Raw genomic sequence first — 17,316 nt, 5'->3', positions numbered from 1 at the left:
GTAGGGCTGAACGATATATCGCATTTGCGATAATATCGCGACATGATCAAGTGCAATTTTCTAACCGCAAAGGCTGCGATTATACTCTGGACATGTCCAAATTCATGGGCTGCATCCTCCTGAGGCCGCATTTGTAGACCGATTACGTCACAGCGACGCGCCGAAGGCTGTCCAAATTACTACCATATCCCAGAATTCATAGCGCGGCCCAGCCAAACTCCAGTTTCCAGCAATGGCGGCCACTACTGAGTTTTAAAATTACTCATACTAATCTTTCAGGGTCACAAAATAAACTTTTAACATATTTTCAGGCGAGAAAGTAGTTGTGTAAACATCAAATATCTGCTCGGTTTATCAAGATATCCCATATTTGCAAAAGTGCTTCGACGTTTTCAGAGGCGTCTGCTACCCACCAGCTCGACAGCTAGCCGGGAGCTCGAGGGTTACTGATGCGGCCGAGAACGGCACAACTCCCGGCACATCATTTTCAGATCACCGCGGAGTTTCGCTGCTCGGGTTAAACGTAATATATAAGTCACTTAGACAACCTAAAAATGTTATTGTTGGGCTTTTTTCAGTGTTTTGTTTGTTCGTGAGTAAATCGGTTTGGCTGAGATTAAAGTTATTAGATTAGATAAAATAAAACTTTATTAATCCCCCGGGTGGGTTCCTCCTTGGTTTTCACACAGCTGACTAAACGTCAAACAGAAAACTTATTAAACAGAAGTATGAGACAGTCGAGAATTTACACCAGTGTCTGGTTATATTTTAGATAGCAAGAAGCAGACGGCCGAGTTTATTAAACTCCACCGAGACAGCGGTGACGCTAATCAGAAGGCTAGACCGTCCAATTTCACGCCTTTAAACTTTAAAGGCGTGTTTGTGTGTGTGTTTATACAATTGCTATTATGTTTGCACTTTATGTGTAATGTTACTGACTGCAGAGATCAGTAAGATGTGTGTATTTTTTATTTATTAGTTTTATTTATTTAATATTATTTTTTAATTGAATGACTGTCTAGTAGTTCACAGATGTCGAAAAACTGAGTGTGGTAAAGCCACTGATTTTTTTTTATGTATATTTCTGCAATCTGCACATTGTACTGACTTTCATTTTAATGTTTACACCAGGGTTCCTTGTCAGCACTTTATGCTCAGATGTTTGTAAGCTAAAAATAAACTATTGTGTATGTTCAAATATACTGTTGTGATTGAAGAAGTTAAATAAAAATGTCAGTCATCAATTCATGCATCACCTCATGTCATCATAACAGAGGTCTGTCTTCCAGGAAAGAACAGTTTAAAATTAATGTAATATAGTATTGGCCATACTATATGATGTATTGCTTGTCTTTGTTTAATAATACAGAAGACAAAGACCTTAAAAAATAATCGCATATCGCATCGCAATATTGGGGCAAAAAATCGCAATTAGATTATTTTCCATAATCGTTCAGCCCTACTCAAAGGGAATAAACTTTCATCTTTACATCGTGGGGAGTTCCAAAAAAGCACTCTCTTATAACTTTCTGTAGACGTGCAAACCTCGCGGCTCTTCTCTTAATTAGCTTGCTGAGTGTGACAGCCAAAAAAAGCCCTCTTTGCAACAACAGACGGAACTATAGAAAAGGTTCCATCCTAATTGCACAGTTAGCACAAATAACACATTTAAACATATAAATCTAATCAACAAAACATGAATTACTATTTATTTATTATTTCACCTACTTATTGTTTTAACCTTAACTATCTAATAAAATGAACTTAAATGCGAGAGTTGCCTATGACGGCAGCAACAATTATAATGTTAGGTAAATAAGAGGGTGCTGGTCTTTGGATGGGGATCTGTCAGTCTCGAGTTCATTTTGAAGTAATGCTGGACTGTTGCTTCAGTAGACATGTGCTGTTTGCTGTTTGTTGTATCTTCAGGGCAGGGCAGAGGGATTTTGTAGGCCAGCACAGCAACATTGTGACATAAGTTCTGCAGTCTGTGCATGTTGTCTGGGAAAGGCCACAGGGAGAATAGTGGGAGGTCAAGCAGATGCATGACCTACATACAGTCTAAGCGTCTGTCTGCAGACAAACATTCCCAAAGCACAGAGTTAATGCAGGATACTAATGAAGTTTTCATATAACTTTTTGCATGCAAAAGTATCTGTCTTGGTTTCATAATATCTGTCATATTTTACTGAAAATTAAAATCCAAATACCGAAACTTGGAGTACATAATAGATAAGTGCCATATATGGGGCAGGGCGTGGGAGTGGGGTCCGCTCCTCAATTTCATCTGCAAACTAGCAGCCCACATGCCCCTCAGAGAGCATGCATACTTTACTGAAATGGTATATCATTCACCAGTGGAGGAGTTTGGAGGCCACAAAAACATGAAACGATTCTCCAGCTGCCGTTGAACTCCACAGACCAAGCAGAAACATTTTCCGTTTCTTCATTTGACGTGAGAGGAAAAAAAGTCTTCAATTTGAAATCACAATGTAGGACAACGGTTCCCTCATGTGTTTCAAACTTTATGGCATTTGAATAAAAACTATTTTTTATGTTCCTGGGAGCCCAATGCAATCAGGCATCGTCATCAAAATCTCTTGTGCTGTGACATCGACATCATCGGTGGTGTTACAGAGAGAACTGTAATTGCTCGTTCATCAGATTTACTTCAGACTCAGCGGGTGTTTGGTAATGAGAAGATGTGGGAGGTCAGGCGGCTGCGAGAATGTAAAATATCCACACACAATCTCAGTGTAACTGCAACTGCACTAGTACTGTAGAAAATGACAATATTGAAGGCATAACTAGTGTTCTGGTTCACTTTCACTTGTCACATAATGTTGTTTTTGGCAGGCATCTCTTTCAGAGCTAAACAAGAGTGAGTCCTTGACAAAGTGCACAGAAAAAGCCCTAAATAAATGAAAACTGAGAACTGAAATTAATATGCAAATGAAATTTAAAAGATAATCTTTTTTCCCAGCTTGGCTCTAATTCTCCCATAAGTGTCAAAAACATAATTACCCCAAACTAATTTAAACAAAGTTTGTCATTTAAAGTCCAACAGATTCAGAACGTTGCTTTTGCTACATTATGTACATTATGCAAAACTGTTGTTAACTTTCACTGTTTAATAAAGTGATAATAATAAAAAAATACCAACTTTTATTCCATTTATTTATTATATGTGAAATGTTTTAGTTCTATATATTTTAGGTCATTCAACTCTTATTTTCATTTTTATCTTTTTATTTGTCACTAGCTTTATAATATAAATATATTTCTAGAATATCTATGTCTGTACAGTTTATAGATAGTAGCTCACAGATGCAGAGACACATCCACTGCAGACTGTCATCCAACCAAAGCCTGCATTCACAGACCGTGAAAAAATACATATAACTGAAGAGTCCCATAGTCCCACTCTTCTCTTTTGTTGTTTATTATTCTTTACAGAAAGAGGAATAGAAAGAGAGGCGCAGTAAACAGGAAATACTGTGCACTGAGAGGCAGCTGTGAACTGAACTGAGTGACATTGCAAATTCTACATAGAGGAGTTTTGAGAACCTCGAGCGGTGGGTTTAGGTTTATATTATGCAGAGAAAATGTTTAAATAGTATAACCATATTTAGAGTACAGACTAGTACAGTGTGTTGTTAAGAAAAAGTAACATTTTTATCTTGATAGGCCACCTCGATATATAAAAATATATTGAGTAAGCAATGGTGATTTTTATCTAACACCATTTTCCCCCCTTTCACATTTGCCTTTAACATCTGCTTTCCCTCTGTAGTCATCTCGATTGAGGGGATGGGCTCAAAGGCGGAGGATCTACAGCACTGAAATATTTTTGTCTGTTTAAGCCATTAATAGTTGCCTTTGTTGCTCCAAAATGTTGATATTAACCACCAAAACGGAGATTTCAGCAGCGGTGTGTGGGCTGTTTTCTTTCTGCTTTTCTTTTTTCGTCCCTCTCTTCCTTAATATTTTTTCAGCAGTGGTGGGTGTTTAAAAAAGGAGGGTAGGCAGAAAAAACCCAGCTCCTCAGATGCTCTTAAAAAATGTTACCCATGCATCCACTGGTATGACCGTGTGCGCACAACAATCAAGTGTAACTTGCATTATAAAAGTGCTTTCAGTGCACACTAGCAGTAGAAATCTGTTATGCAAATGCTGGTCCATTTATCACTTTAAAGCTTTCTTCACAGGCTAAAGTAGGTAAACACATTCCTTTTTTTGGTCAATGTTCTTCCTTTCCATGCTAACTCTGTGCTTAATACAGCTCCATTGTGTGAGATCCATCTTTATTTTTTTTTCCTGCTTATACAAAGTCGTCAGATGTCATCACATGAAATGGAGCTCAACTTCTAATTTATAAACACAGACAGATTGTCAAAATGTTGCAATCAATCTGAGTCAGTCTGCATCTCGATAGGGGCATTAGTTAGCGTTGTGTTCGGGCTAGATTTCTATATGAAAGTGTCATTAAACAGAGGCGCATTTACCTGCCATCCTCCAGCAGCTACATCACTGCGGAGGGATTTTGTGTGATGAATTTCTGTATATGTAGATGGAAGCAGATTTAGAAAGTTTCTCTATCAAAGCTAACTGCTGTTTTATCACATAGCAAATGGGATATAATTGCCAACTTAACCACATTCAGTCACAAACAATCCCAGTCTTTTATTTTGGGGGCATTTTTAGCCTTTTTTGGACAGGATATAGATATAGAGAGTAGACAGAAACAAAATGTAGGAAATGGTACAAGGGTGCCTTGCTGGTGGATGAAATAAGAATTTCTGACAATATGCACTGGGTCTAGAATATCTAAGGGTCTGGTGCAAGAGGTACTTTAGCACAGTCACAGGAAACTCTTAATTTGTCTAAAACAAATGAAGACAATGCAACAGCAACACTGAGCACTAGAATTAGTGTTAATAAAGGGGCACATGAGTACCGCTGATCAACTATTTCTCCAGCATAAAAAGACCATTAGTTTGGATTGACAACACTGATGTTTTTTTTTTAACATTCTTTCAGGATTTATCAGCTTACATCTCAGACACCTCAAAGTCCGATTGTTTTGTGGAAAATGTGATCCCAGTCTTTAAATATATTAGAAATATGCTTACGAAAGCACGGACTAATGCTAGGCAATAATTACATCTGGAGCTGAAAAAAAGTTAATTTTCCTAAGTAGACATAAAGCTGTGTTTTTACTTGAAGTCCCACGTTAGTGTTAAGAGTTGCCTTAATACACTTATTGTGCTTTTGATGCTTAAAAGCAGGCATTTACGAGATCACACGACGCCGCTAGTTGATTTCATCTCCACATTTCTTTCTCAAAGAGCTCTGGTTCGTGTTTTATACTTCTGAGTTCAGAATCGAGGTTAAACTATTTCTCCTGTACTTAAGAACAAATTAAAATTACTGATTCCTTTTATTAATCCCCTTTTGTATCCACTCTATGTGTCATTTCAGGGGGTCTTGCTTACTTATATATCAGCTTGTTGAATTGTCAGTAAATGTGACTTTGTGTGTCCCGAATGAGGTCTGTATTTAACCTTTGCGTGTGTGACCTCTGTTTGCTTCTCACCTACACAGGAACAGTCTGTCTCCACGATCGGCTGACATTTCGTTTCTGTCAGACACTTCGATGGCTCGGCCGTTGCCACCTCCCCAACGTACAAGCACAGTGCTGTAAATCCTGCAGCCAGCACTCCCACTTCAGCAGCCCTCGCAGCTAAGGTGCAGCTCACAAGCACACTGATTGTACCACTGAGTGATGTAATCTAATCATCATTAAAAGTCAACAATCTGAGCCCTTTTTCTGAACTACGGACTGGTTATGAATCTTACACACACCTGGACTCTGCATGTTTGTGCTGATGAAATTGAACAAGCAAAGTAGCGAGATTGTAAATATTTGTTTGCTGCACATTTCTTTGTTACATTAGACATGGGAGTATCCAATCAATGTAGCCAGCAGTATGATGCATTTTTAGATATCCGGTTGTTCAGTGATGACGCGACGAATCCTACTTCCGGGTCTAAAGTAGTCTGCGTTTAATATGGCTTTTGTGTTGTTAACATGTTTAATGTTATGTATTTTCTTCTATTTGATCTCAAAAAGCTCCTAAAACAGTCAGTGATCACTGTTGACCTCCCTCGGCTTTTATTACCGCTAATCATTTATTTAAGCTCAGTTTTTAAAACCTTAGGATGTAACTACAGCCCAGCCCATGCAGCAGTATATGAATGACTAACCTCGTATTGTGGATGGATTATCTCAGTTGTTCTCCTGGCTGAAGTTTGGTCCTTTTACAGCATCCTGCCATGCGATTACATTTGTTCCTGACCACCGAGAACACTCACGTTAACTTTTATCGAGTCGAAAAAAAGTTAGCTTGTTTATATTATGCTAACATAGCTGTGTCGCTAGCGGTCACGTAGCACATCATTATATACCAGCTAGCCAAACTTCAGTAACCCTACAAACGTCACTGCTGTTTAGTTTTCTGTCTTCATTTATGTTGGAAGTGATAACAGAGCTGTACGTTTTAATTTGTTTCCAAAACCCCGCAGTCAGGACATGCTATATTGTATTTAGATAGAAGCTAGCGAGCTAACTCCCTGCTAACTTCTAACTCCGTTAAATGTCATAAATTCCGTTTTCATGGATGCCTGGATGTTATACTCAATTGTTACACCTGGTAGAGCAGAACGCTGATCATTTTATTACAGATGAAAGACTTTAGACAGTTTTTCAACTCTCAGTAATGCCATGGTGATCGTTTGATATATGGACCTGCAGCGGAGTTTAGACCCAGACACGGCTAGTGACGTCAGACTGAACAACCGGATAGACAAACCACTCATTTATTGTATCTTTATGGCTGGTACAGTGCTTTAATTTTTTGGACAGCAACGGAGACTGTACACGTTAGAACCGACAGGATATAGCTCTCACTGTGGTTTTACATACAGCATGAAGTGGTACAGATGTCATAAAGAAAAAATAAGTGGTGCATATTTTCTAAGTAACAAATAACTGACTGTTTGCAGAGCCCTGTCCCTTAAAGTGTGATTTCAGTTTATTTTAACCAGCTATATTTCTAATTTTTTGTGGGTGTTTTGGCTCTCAGGTTTAGACATGCTATAAATGTGCTCTCCTACCAATGCAGGCTGTTAAAAATTCAGAAATATTTTCATTCTTTTCAAATCCTACACCTTTAACATTTATCATGACTTATGAAGGCCACCGTTGTTTAGTGACCACGCCCCCACTCTCTGCATTTATCTTGCAACTGGTAGTTTTGGTTACATCACAAAATCTGCATTTGATTGTGGTTTTCAGTTAAATGGAAACAAGAGAATGCATATTAGCCTTCAGTTTTTCTGTGGATAGGAAGAAGACAAATAGGTGGGAAAATCCTGAAGGTCATGAAAAAAGATGGCTTACCAAAGACCTGTGCTTGTGTTTTTGGCACTTCTCTTCTGAAGCATGATGAATTTAGTTGATTAAGAGAGTTTACTGAAAACAGAATGTGTCTAAACACCTTTGAAAAGCACTTAAAATCAAGATTAAAAAAATGTCAAAGACTGGTAACATTAAATGCTCTCCTTATAAGCAATAAACCATTCATTATAGCAGTTGCTGCCTTTGATAAAAAGCCCACAGACATGACCCTGATAACAGAGGAACTCGACACATCTGCCAGTTTATTCAGATCAGCCGTTCATAACTGATCAGTGTTGTCCAGAAAAGACTGAAGGAGCTACTTCTGGATTTGGACATGTTGAATGTGGCTGTGTTGTGGCTAGGAGATGTGTGCAACCCAGTAATGTTTACACATGCGAACATGAAAAATGATTTCAATAAAAAGTTAAAGCTAGTCTCTGAAATTCTATTTATAATGACCTTTACCAAAAAATGCTCTCCCTCTGTCAGCACAGAGAAACAGTTGCTGCACTGACAGAATTTGCAAGCGCAATTTGTATTTATTTCCTTTTTTATTTTGGAAAGTCTCAAAAGGATATCGAGCCTTTATTGTGAAAATTTTGTGGAAAATAAATAATCAGATGGCGGTGCATGGCTTTATTTAATTAGCAACTTGCCCACATGAAGTCTCTGCTGCAGTTTATTAAACTAAATCGAAGAATTTTGTTTATATGTTATCCAATCTATGGATACACTACGCTAATCGAGCTAGCTAGCTTTACCTGCAAACATAGTGTTCCTACTGTTCAAATAGGGTCACCTTTGGTTCCAAGATAGCAAATACTCTTCCAAATTTTGACAAGCGAGCAGAGATGTGAAGCTTAGGTTTTATGCTGTGATTATTATACTGTAATCGCTTCGAGGGACAGTTTAAGCAAACTTTTACTTTGTGACTTTAAAGTTACAAAGTAAAATGTAAATTTCAAAAGGAAAAGCTGCAGTCAATACCTGGTGCTTGAGGCCACATAGCCAAAAAAAAACATTGTGTCAGGTATTGGCAGGCCCAGTGCCTTAACTTCTTGAGTACTGGATCATTTGATGTCAACAATAACTCTTGATTAAAATAATGGTCGAATGGAGGGAAATTAAGATAACATAGCACATCATAATACAATAGATTCAGAAGGGTAAATTAGTGGAAGAATCAGTAATATGTGGTATTTTATACTTTTCTAGGTGTTTAATTATTGCCATGTTCTGTTATGAGAATTCATGATAATTACATATTCATTAAAAACTTTCTTCAGAAACTGGAAAGTAACTCAGATTTCTCAGTTCAGTGCCGTCATATATGGTCTTACATATCTAATGATTAAAAACGAAAAAGCAAGCTTCTGTAAAGCTATTAAACAAGTGATGATAAGGAGTAAAGGGGAAAAATTACCACATATCTATATCCTTTTGTCAAAAATCACAATAAAAAGACCAAATTACATATGTATGTAGTGTAGCTGAAAAGAATTGTAATACCTAAAATTCTGTCCAGTGAATGCCAAGTTTTTATATATTTGTTATTATCAAAGATTCATACATCATCAGAATGTATGATGACTTTACAATTACAGAGGATTATTGTGTACCCCTGGCTTTTTAGTTGCTTGTTGCTCTGTTTGACACATTTTTAATGTTATTGCACACCACTGTGCAAATGTCTCGATCTACCCCTCATCCTTTTAAAATTTGCTTCCAAACACCTAAATTTTCTTGTAGTGTAGTTTTAGTGTAGTGAGGGATGATTTTTGACAGAATGGAACAAAAAAGGAAGAGATTTGAATGTCCTTCAAGAAGCCTGGAGAACTATTCTTAGAAGACTACTTAAAGAAATGAGAAGGAAGCTTGCCTAAGAGTTCAGTTGAAGAATAAAGGTGCTCATACCAAATATAAAATGTATTAATTGTACAAGAGTACAGGTACAGACTGGCTTTGCCTTATATACTGTATTTCCATGTGTTTGCTGCACCTACGTCCTATTTTCCTAACAAAATATAAAGAAATGAGGCGTTGCTTGAGAATTTTGCACAGTACTGTAGCATTAACATGTATGCAGTGGCAGATTTACCAACTTGATATCAAGTAAACATGTAAACGTTTTGGTGTTTTGTGCGACTATCAACGAGATTAATGCTGGACTCACTTGTGGTTCAAAGCAGCAGCTTCTTGGGAAATGAAAGAACTCGTAAATTACTTTTGCAGTTACCAAAATTTGGTAACTGCAAAGGCCATTGAAATAGGCCATTGAAATACCTCTGAAGCATGCTGCTGGATTACACATGTAATGATTTTTCTCCTAACTTTGTATAGGGAAAAGTCTTTGCCCGGATCATGACAAAGAGCCAAGGACTGTGACATTTAAGATAAATTTAAGATATAACCATGACGAATGAAGCCTAGATGGTAAACCTGCCAGGTGGTTATTGATGTGTGTAGAAGGGAGCATGTTTCATTTTTTACCAAACAACAGGCTAATGGATGAGGACTCTAATCTGTCTGATTCCAGTAAAGGATGGGACAAAACCACTAAGCACTGACATAAAAGCATTTGGGGCCAATTAACACCACTGAAACATTAGGCCTAGAGACCAGGGTTATTTATATCGCAACTCAAAGTAATGGATATTATGCCTGGCCTACTTTAGGTAGTATTTGGGCATGCTAATGGTAGTTGTTTATCTTGGAGCAGACATAGTATTTTTACAACATTTTGATATGTCATAACAGGGAAGGCACAGGTGAACTCAGGTTACACTTGCATGAAACTCAGACTTTACTAATATATGTTTGATATCAGCCTTGCTGTTACCACTAAGATAAAATGTTCTGTTTTTCACACCTTTGCTCATTTATTCTCATTAGTAGTTCTTCTTATTTTTGAAGGCAAAAACAAGCCAGTACTTCGACATGTACAACCTTTATATTTACAGACAATTTAGATGAGTAAAGAACTTTACATACCTGCCACGTTTAGTTGCATAGTTGTTTTTTATTGTTTTGTTGTTGTTTTTTAGTTTGTTAGTGATTTATTCCTGTACTTTGTTTTATTTTTAAAGATTCATCTCTGTACATTTAATGAAATTGTTGGTTTCCAATCATAAGATCAACCACTTATGTTGAATGGACATAATGCCACATGTGTAGTAGTCATTAAACACGTTCACACTGAAGCAATCAGATTGTTAAGTAGCATCTTTTCACAGCACTTACACCGTGGTATAATTAACTTTAATGAACCATTAAAGTTTAGCCCATACAATAAATGTGGAGAAAATGGCATTCATTGAATTAGTCTGTGAGTGTTTTGTCATTAAGTATGCATAGTGCTACACTGTGCTAAACGCTACTAATTAAAACATGTGAAACACAAAGATTTTATGGCTGTAGCCCTTAATAAAAGGAAATATAAATATGAGATGTCACTTATTTAAATAGAATTTTAATAAATGTCAAATGTGAGACAGTTATTTATGCATGTAAGATTTGAGAGGACAGAGAAATTGGAGCTGTCGGAGTTTCTAAATACCAGCAGGAATTAGTTTATTTTCTTTCAAATTCCACAACTTTTACATACAAGCTTGTTGAACAACAACGTGTGAACACTTGAAACTCTCATAAAAGATGAGATTGGTACATACTCACTAGTCAATATTAACACCCAAGGGATAGGATTTAATTGGGTGAAGCGTGGTCAGCTATGGCGCTGAGGATCTAATGGCTTTACACCAGGGTCACATGCTAACACGTACTGTGTAGTGTTCAGTTACAAAGGAGAGTTATGGAAAGAAATTAAAGTATTGTGTATTAATCATAAAATATTCAAGAAATAATCATTGTGAAAAACTTTTGCTGTACCAACAGGCAAATTTAATACAACCGAACTTCATGTGCAAAATGTGACTATGATGTCACCTTCTTGATATTCAGAGTCAGTTTTCCAACGTAGCTTGTTGTCCTGACGTTTGACGTAGTTGTTTTCTTTTTTTAAAAATCAGTAATCAACAGGTGGCAGCGTCAGCATCGCTGTGAACTCTTCGTATTTGACGATCCCATTTGACTTGATGTGTGCCTCTCTGAAGAGGTCGTCCACTACACGAGGAAGATGGAGAAAACATAAGAGCATAAGTGGATAAGCAGCCAAATCGCACCATAAATTATGGTTATAATTAGTGTTATTGCTGTTGCTATTGTGAGATATTTAACAGGGATGAAATAAAGAAAAACAATATTGACTGAAAATAATATTTTGCAACACAACACATTATATTTCAGTCACAAATATTCCCTTCCAGTATTTATCTGTGAGCTGTACTCATACTAGTTTCCTAAGGGTTTATGTCTCTTCATATCATACACCATGGACCCTTGTTGACTTAACTACAAAAGTGTAGTTAAAGATTTTCATTCCAGTACTTTTTCATGTCTTGAAAATGTCCTGAATACTCAAAATGGTTGTCTGTTGTCTCTTCTTTTAGGAAATTGGCATTACTATCTTCTTCAGCAGTTCGGGAATCCAAAAACTTGATAAATGTCTCCCCACTGAGAAGCCTTTTGAGCTTCATTTAACTATAAACAGCTTAATGTACACAGAACCCATCCACAGACTTTGAAATACAGCTTATGTTGCTCTGAGACCCGTCACTGTGTGAATGAGGTGGCTTTGAAAAACTTAAAAATCCACCCTGGAGATTTAACCAGATATCCGAATCCCAGCAGGAGTCCTTCCATTAAAACTCTCAGCTTGAGGTTCATATTTAACGCTTTACATCTGAAGTGAAACAAAACATCAATAAGAGAATTCACAGTGTCCTTAAATGACAGGAAGTGCAAGGGACTCCGGTGCTTGGGTGCAGGCAAAAATAAAAAGCCTTCTTACTAAGTAAGACATTGTCTGTGATTTAATTAGGCGATACAAAAAGTTGTGACGCTAAATCACTTAAGCTGCATCATATGCCAATCAGTCACAGATTTTAGCTTTTTGTGGAAATTAAAACAAAGCCTGAGGATCAACTATTCAGCAGCTTGTCAGGGGAACAAGTTCAGTACAAAGGTGGTGTCGCCCAGTCCGTCCCCCTGGTGTCACAAAACTTGTGCCCCCTGTTGGATTGACCTGTACGGTCAGACATCTGCCAGGGTTTGACTTCAGCTATGATTTCAAGGTTGAAAAAAAAATTCTATAGAGGTCACAGATGATGTTACACACCTCTGTGCTGTAACCCCTTCAGAGAACAAAGCTTATAAATAGTCCTCAACATATGTCTTTGTTGACATTGCTATTGCTAGGGCTTTACTAGTATTCATAATATTCTGTCGGGTAGTGTTAGTGAAATATTTCACACAATATCTCTCTGATGGGAAAACGAATTGTCGCTTAATCAGCATGCAACACAACAGCAAATGCATTTCCTGACAGGAAGGAGGGAGTGGCCTTTAGGAGCCACGGAGTAAATACCAGGAGAGAAACTATTGTAATTACCTATGACATTCTGAGCTCAGCTCTAAAGACAAACTTCCTGCGATTAGTCACTTTTTGAGGGGTGGATCAGTTACTGTGTCAAGATGCAGAACACGTGTATCATTAAAGAAATCAACTGTGGAAAACTATCAGGTTCAGAGTTCATTATAAATTCATTTTTTTCTCCTGATTCAACATTTGATATTTACTGCAGTCATAAAGTATTCAGATAAATGGTGGTTTATTGGTGTTTCGATGTTCGATACTGAAGCAAAGAATAAGTTCTTTGTACTTATAGAAATATGGAAATGGTTTATTGGTTATTTCTCTGCAAAGGTGAGAGGTGCATCTCTTTGCATCTTCCTGTGAGCAGGATTAAAACTACCAAAATGAATTTCACAAACTTTGTGGAGAGACAGACCATAGTGGTGTCCTTCCTGTCGTGCAATGCCCTACAAGCTCAGCTATTTGAGCTCAGATCGAAACGTCCTCAAGATATTTATTAGAGACCTTAAGACTCACTTTGGATTATGAAACACTACGTAATCATCTAATATTGGCAGTATTGTTGCGAGGTATCAGTAAAAAGGCTCAGCTGTAGGCCGGTAAAAACGTAACATCTCATTAATTAGAAACCTCACTTGCTCTACCTTCTTTGTTTGTGAGTTTCTCTCCTAACATGGTGAGCTTGGCCCGCAGCTCAGATGCCTCGATGTATCCCTTCTTCTGCTTGTCCGTCATCTTCAAGGCCTCCAGGATTTCCACTTTGGGATCCTCCTGTTGCATCTGTCTGTGCATTATTGACAGGAACGTAGAGAACTCCACCTCAGCAGACTTTTCTAAACACAAATGTGAAATCAGGTGGTACATTTTATTTAACCTTGACTTGATGATTAATGTAAGTTTAAAAAGAAAATGCCCTTTGCTCTTGTACTTCTTTAGGCCCTTTGTTATTTTTATTTGCTGTCTTTTCCCTGCATTTCTTAAGGATATATAGTGTTATACTGTATGTAGCACACATTAAGAAGGCTGTAAGAAAAATGTACAAAACCACGAATTTTAAAGCACAAACACCAGTTTATGCTTCAACGGTAGTAGTAAAGACTGTCAGTGCAATTTGAAATTACTGTCATTTAAACGTCACCTCTCAGACTTGTCCCTTATGCTACACCCACAACAAGCTGTTATTCAAAGACAAAAAGACTTTGATTTACTGCATGTTATAGTTTACCAATTTTGTGGACTTGTAGATGTCTCCTGATTTCACCAGGTGTGGGGCTTGTACCCAGGCAGCGCATAACTGTGATCAGGTCATTGTTATTTATCTTGCCGTTTTGATTCTTGTCATACAATGAGAAGCACTCTTTGTACTCTGCAGTGGGGAAAACAAAGTTTTTGAATGACAGTACTTTTTTTCCCCCCTTGTTGTAATTAGTGAGGAGCTTTCACAGTAAATCTTCGGTAAACAGGAATTAATTAGACTAAAAAAGAAGAGAGTTTGGTTGTTTTGTACAAATAAATAATTTCAAACATCAGTAACAGAGTGAAACAGTGATTGACAACATGCACCTGTAGATGAATCTTACCATTGATCTGAGCTTGTGAGAGGAATTTAGCCTGCAAGGTGACAATAGTGTGGCGTCACTTGTTAGGTAAATACAGAAAAATGGTCTGTTGTGTAAGAAAATACACAAAAAGGCTCAATGGAAAATGGAATTTCTTACCATGTCTGAGACTGCTGCGTTTCTGTTCAGGAAGAAGACAGTTTACTGAAGCCTGCGTCACCTGTCCCTCCACCTCTGTTTAAAGTCCAACACCCATCGTAATTTAATATCTGTTGCTGTGGAAACACAGATATCGGATCCACAGCGCTGCATTGTCCTTCCTCTTACCACCCCTCCCATAAAAGGGACCGCTTACTACTAGACAACTACCATATGTTACCACAGTGACACATCATACAAACGTTGTCTAACATCAAGTTAAAAGCAAGATTTAAAACTCCCAGATAACTTCAGATAAATATCTAAGTGATAGTATGACGTTTTTTGTTTTGTTTTTTAATTTAAAATGCACATTTAAAAAATCCCATTCACCATGGAGCAGTGCTATACAAATCATATTAGAATCCAAATTTTGCAATAACAAACTGTGCAGGAACAAATATTTGCAGACATCTAAACCCACCTGTAATGATGCAAATAAATGTATACATTTATGTATTTTTTCTGGATTTGTGCTGATATTCTGTTTCGCTCCATTAAGATCAAACTACCGTAAAAATTAGAGACTTTTTTTTCTAAGTGAGCAAACATAGAAATTCAGCAGGGGATTAAATATACTTCAGCTTGAGGTTTATATTTAATGCTTTAGTTCTGAAGTGAAACAAAACATCAACAAGAGAATAGTTGATGTTTTGTTGCGTGCGTCAGACTCCGTTTTATCTTTTAAATCCTGTTTAAAAACTCATTTATTCAACATAGCTTTTCCATCTACTGTAGTTAGTGTCCCTATTTTATATTTGGTTCAATTTCTTATTTATGTACTTCATCTTTTAGCTATATCTGTTCTTAGTAACTTTGTTCTTATATTCCCTTTTATTGCTGTATAAATAAACAAATAAAGTTGTATTGTATTGTAATTCACAGTGTCCTTAAAAGGCAGGAGGTGCAAAAGACTCGGGTGTTTGGGTGCAGGCGAAATAGAAAGCCTTCTTACTAAGACATTGCATGGGATTCGACTAGGTGATACAAGAAGGTGTGAAAAGATGCTAAATCACTTAAGCTGGATCATATGCCAGCCAGTCATATGACCCAGACTGACTGACCAATCAACAGAGAGCCTGTTATTTATGTAATGCTGATGTTTCATGTTAAACTGAGACTTCTTCTAGTGGCCTCCACTTAAAGATTAGTCAGGTTTAATCTTGTTATTTTAATATTTTGTCATTGTGTTGCTATTTATTTTTACCTTTTATAAATCCATATACACTATACCGCCAAAAGTATTCACTCACCCATTCAAATCATTGAATTCAGGTGTTTCAATCACTGCCACAGCCACACGTGTATAAAATCAAGTAACTATGCATGCAGACTGTTTCTGCACACATTTGTGAAAGAATGGGTCGCTCTCAGGAGCTTCCAGCATGGTACCGTGACATGATACCTCCTGTGCAACAAGTCCACTCATGAAATTTCCTCTATACTGAATATTCCACAGTCACTGTTAGTGGTATTATAAAAAGAGGAAGCGACTGGAAACAACAGCAACTCCACGAGGAGAGTGAGGTCAACAGATGCTTAGGCACTTAGTGTGCAGTCGATCACGACAGACCTCCAGACTTCATGTAGCCTTTAGATTAGTTCATGAACAGTGTGTAGAGAGCTTCATGGGCTTCCATGGCTGAACAGCTGCATTCAAGCCTTACATCACCATCATAGACAATTTCATGCTCTCAATTACGTAGGAACAGTTTGGGGATGGCACCTTCCTGTTCCAACATGACTGTGCACCAGCGTCCACAAAGACATGGATAAGTGGATAACTTTGGCCTGCACAGAGCCATGGCCTCAACCCAATAGGGGTAAATTAGCCAAGGCTTCTCAGTATCTGACCTCACAAATACACTTCTTTAAGATTGTTCAAAAAGTCCCATTAACACTCCTGAACTTTGTGGGAAGCCTTTCCAGAAGAGTTGAAGCTGTAATAGCTGCAAAGGGTGGGCCAACATCATATTCAAACCCTATGGATTAAGAATGGGATGTCACTGAAATTCAAATTTGAAGGCAGATGAGTGAATACTTTCCACATTTTAAAAAAACAACTATTATTAAGGGGTTTTTTGTTTGCCATGCAACTAAATTTCTATAAATATGCATATTTTAAGATAAAGTAATATACTTATATACTGTAACTACTTCTTTTTATCTTTTCCGACAGTCAAGAGAGGACCATGTGTAACCATAGCACCTGTTTCTTCAGGGGTGTTAAAGATCAATATTACAGCATTCAGCTGTTAATAGACTGGATTCTTTGAGGCTATGCAAGGTCAGCTTTCTCTTTTTCCATTCAGGTTGCTTCGTGGCACCGTCATATGTCAGATTAATTGAATTCTTTAAAAATAATTCATTGCCAAACATTCCCAAAATGTCAATGCTCCACAGGTGTTTAAGTGGCACTTAATTCATTTGAATTAACAGCGAGGCTTGAATTTGTGCCTGATCTTAGGGTCCTGTGCAATAGATTTTTAAATGCAACACATTCACAAGTTATATTTGAATGACTGGTTGCAGTCGTGAGGCAGTGATTGGTTTCTAAGTAAAACAGAACATGTGTAATGGTAATTGAGAGGTAAATAAAGGACCAT

At 37.4% G+C, this 17,316-nt stretch overlaps 2 protein-coding genes across 3 annotated transcripts in view; one reads left to right on the top strand and one right to left on the bottom strand.

Annotated features, from left to right (window-relative positions):
- The window catches only part of adamts7 (a disintegrin-like and metallopeptidase (reprolysin type) with thrombospondin type 1 motif, 7), a 99,727-nt gene extending 89,060 nt beyond the window's left edge, over positions 1–10,667 (top strand). For both annotated transcript variants that reach the window (XM_080885438.1, XM_080885437.1), the window contains exon 24: positions 5,605–10,667. In XM_080885438.1, coding sequence (XP_080741564.1) covers positions 5,605–5,747 — 143 coding nt within the window. In that variant the 3' untranslated portion in view covers positions 5,748–10,667. The remainder of the gene's footprint in view (positions 1–5,604) is intronic.
- Positions 10,668–11,011: 344 nt separating this feature from the next.
- Positions 11,012–17,256, bottom strand: LOC308398684 (calmodulin-like protein 4). The gene is made up of 5 exons (XM_080885442.1): positions 14,672–17,256; positions 14,534–14,564; positions 14,179–14,319; positions 13,598–13,786; positions 11,012–11,581 (listed from the first exon to the last, which is right to left on the bottom strand). Exons 1-5 carry the CDS (start codon positions 14,672–14,674, stop codon positions 11,484–11,486), a joined length of 462 nt encoding a protein of 153 aa, XP_080741568.1. The 5' UTR covers positions 14,675–17,256; the 3' UTR covers positions 11,012–11,483.
- Between the last annotated feature and the right edge of the window lie 60 nt (positions 17,257–17,316).

This window comes from Rhamphochromis sp. 'chilingali' (genome assembly GCF_963969265.1).
Source record: "Rhamphochromis sp. 'chilingali' genome assembly, chromosome: 6".
NCBI lineage: Eukaryota > Metazoa > Chordata > Actinopteri > Cichliformes > Cichlidae > Rhamphochromis > Rhamphochromis sp. 'chilingali'.
The sequence above is the reverse complement of the archived record's forward strand: the minus strand, read 5'-3'. Positions and strand labels throughout refer to the sequence as shown.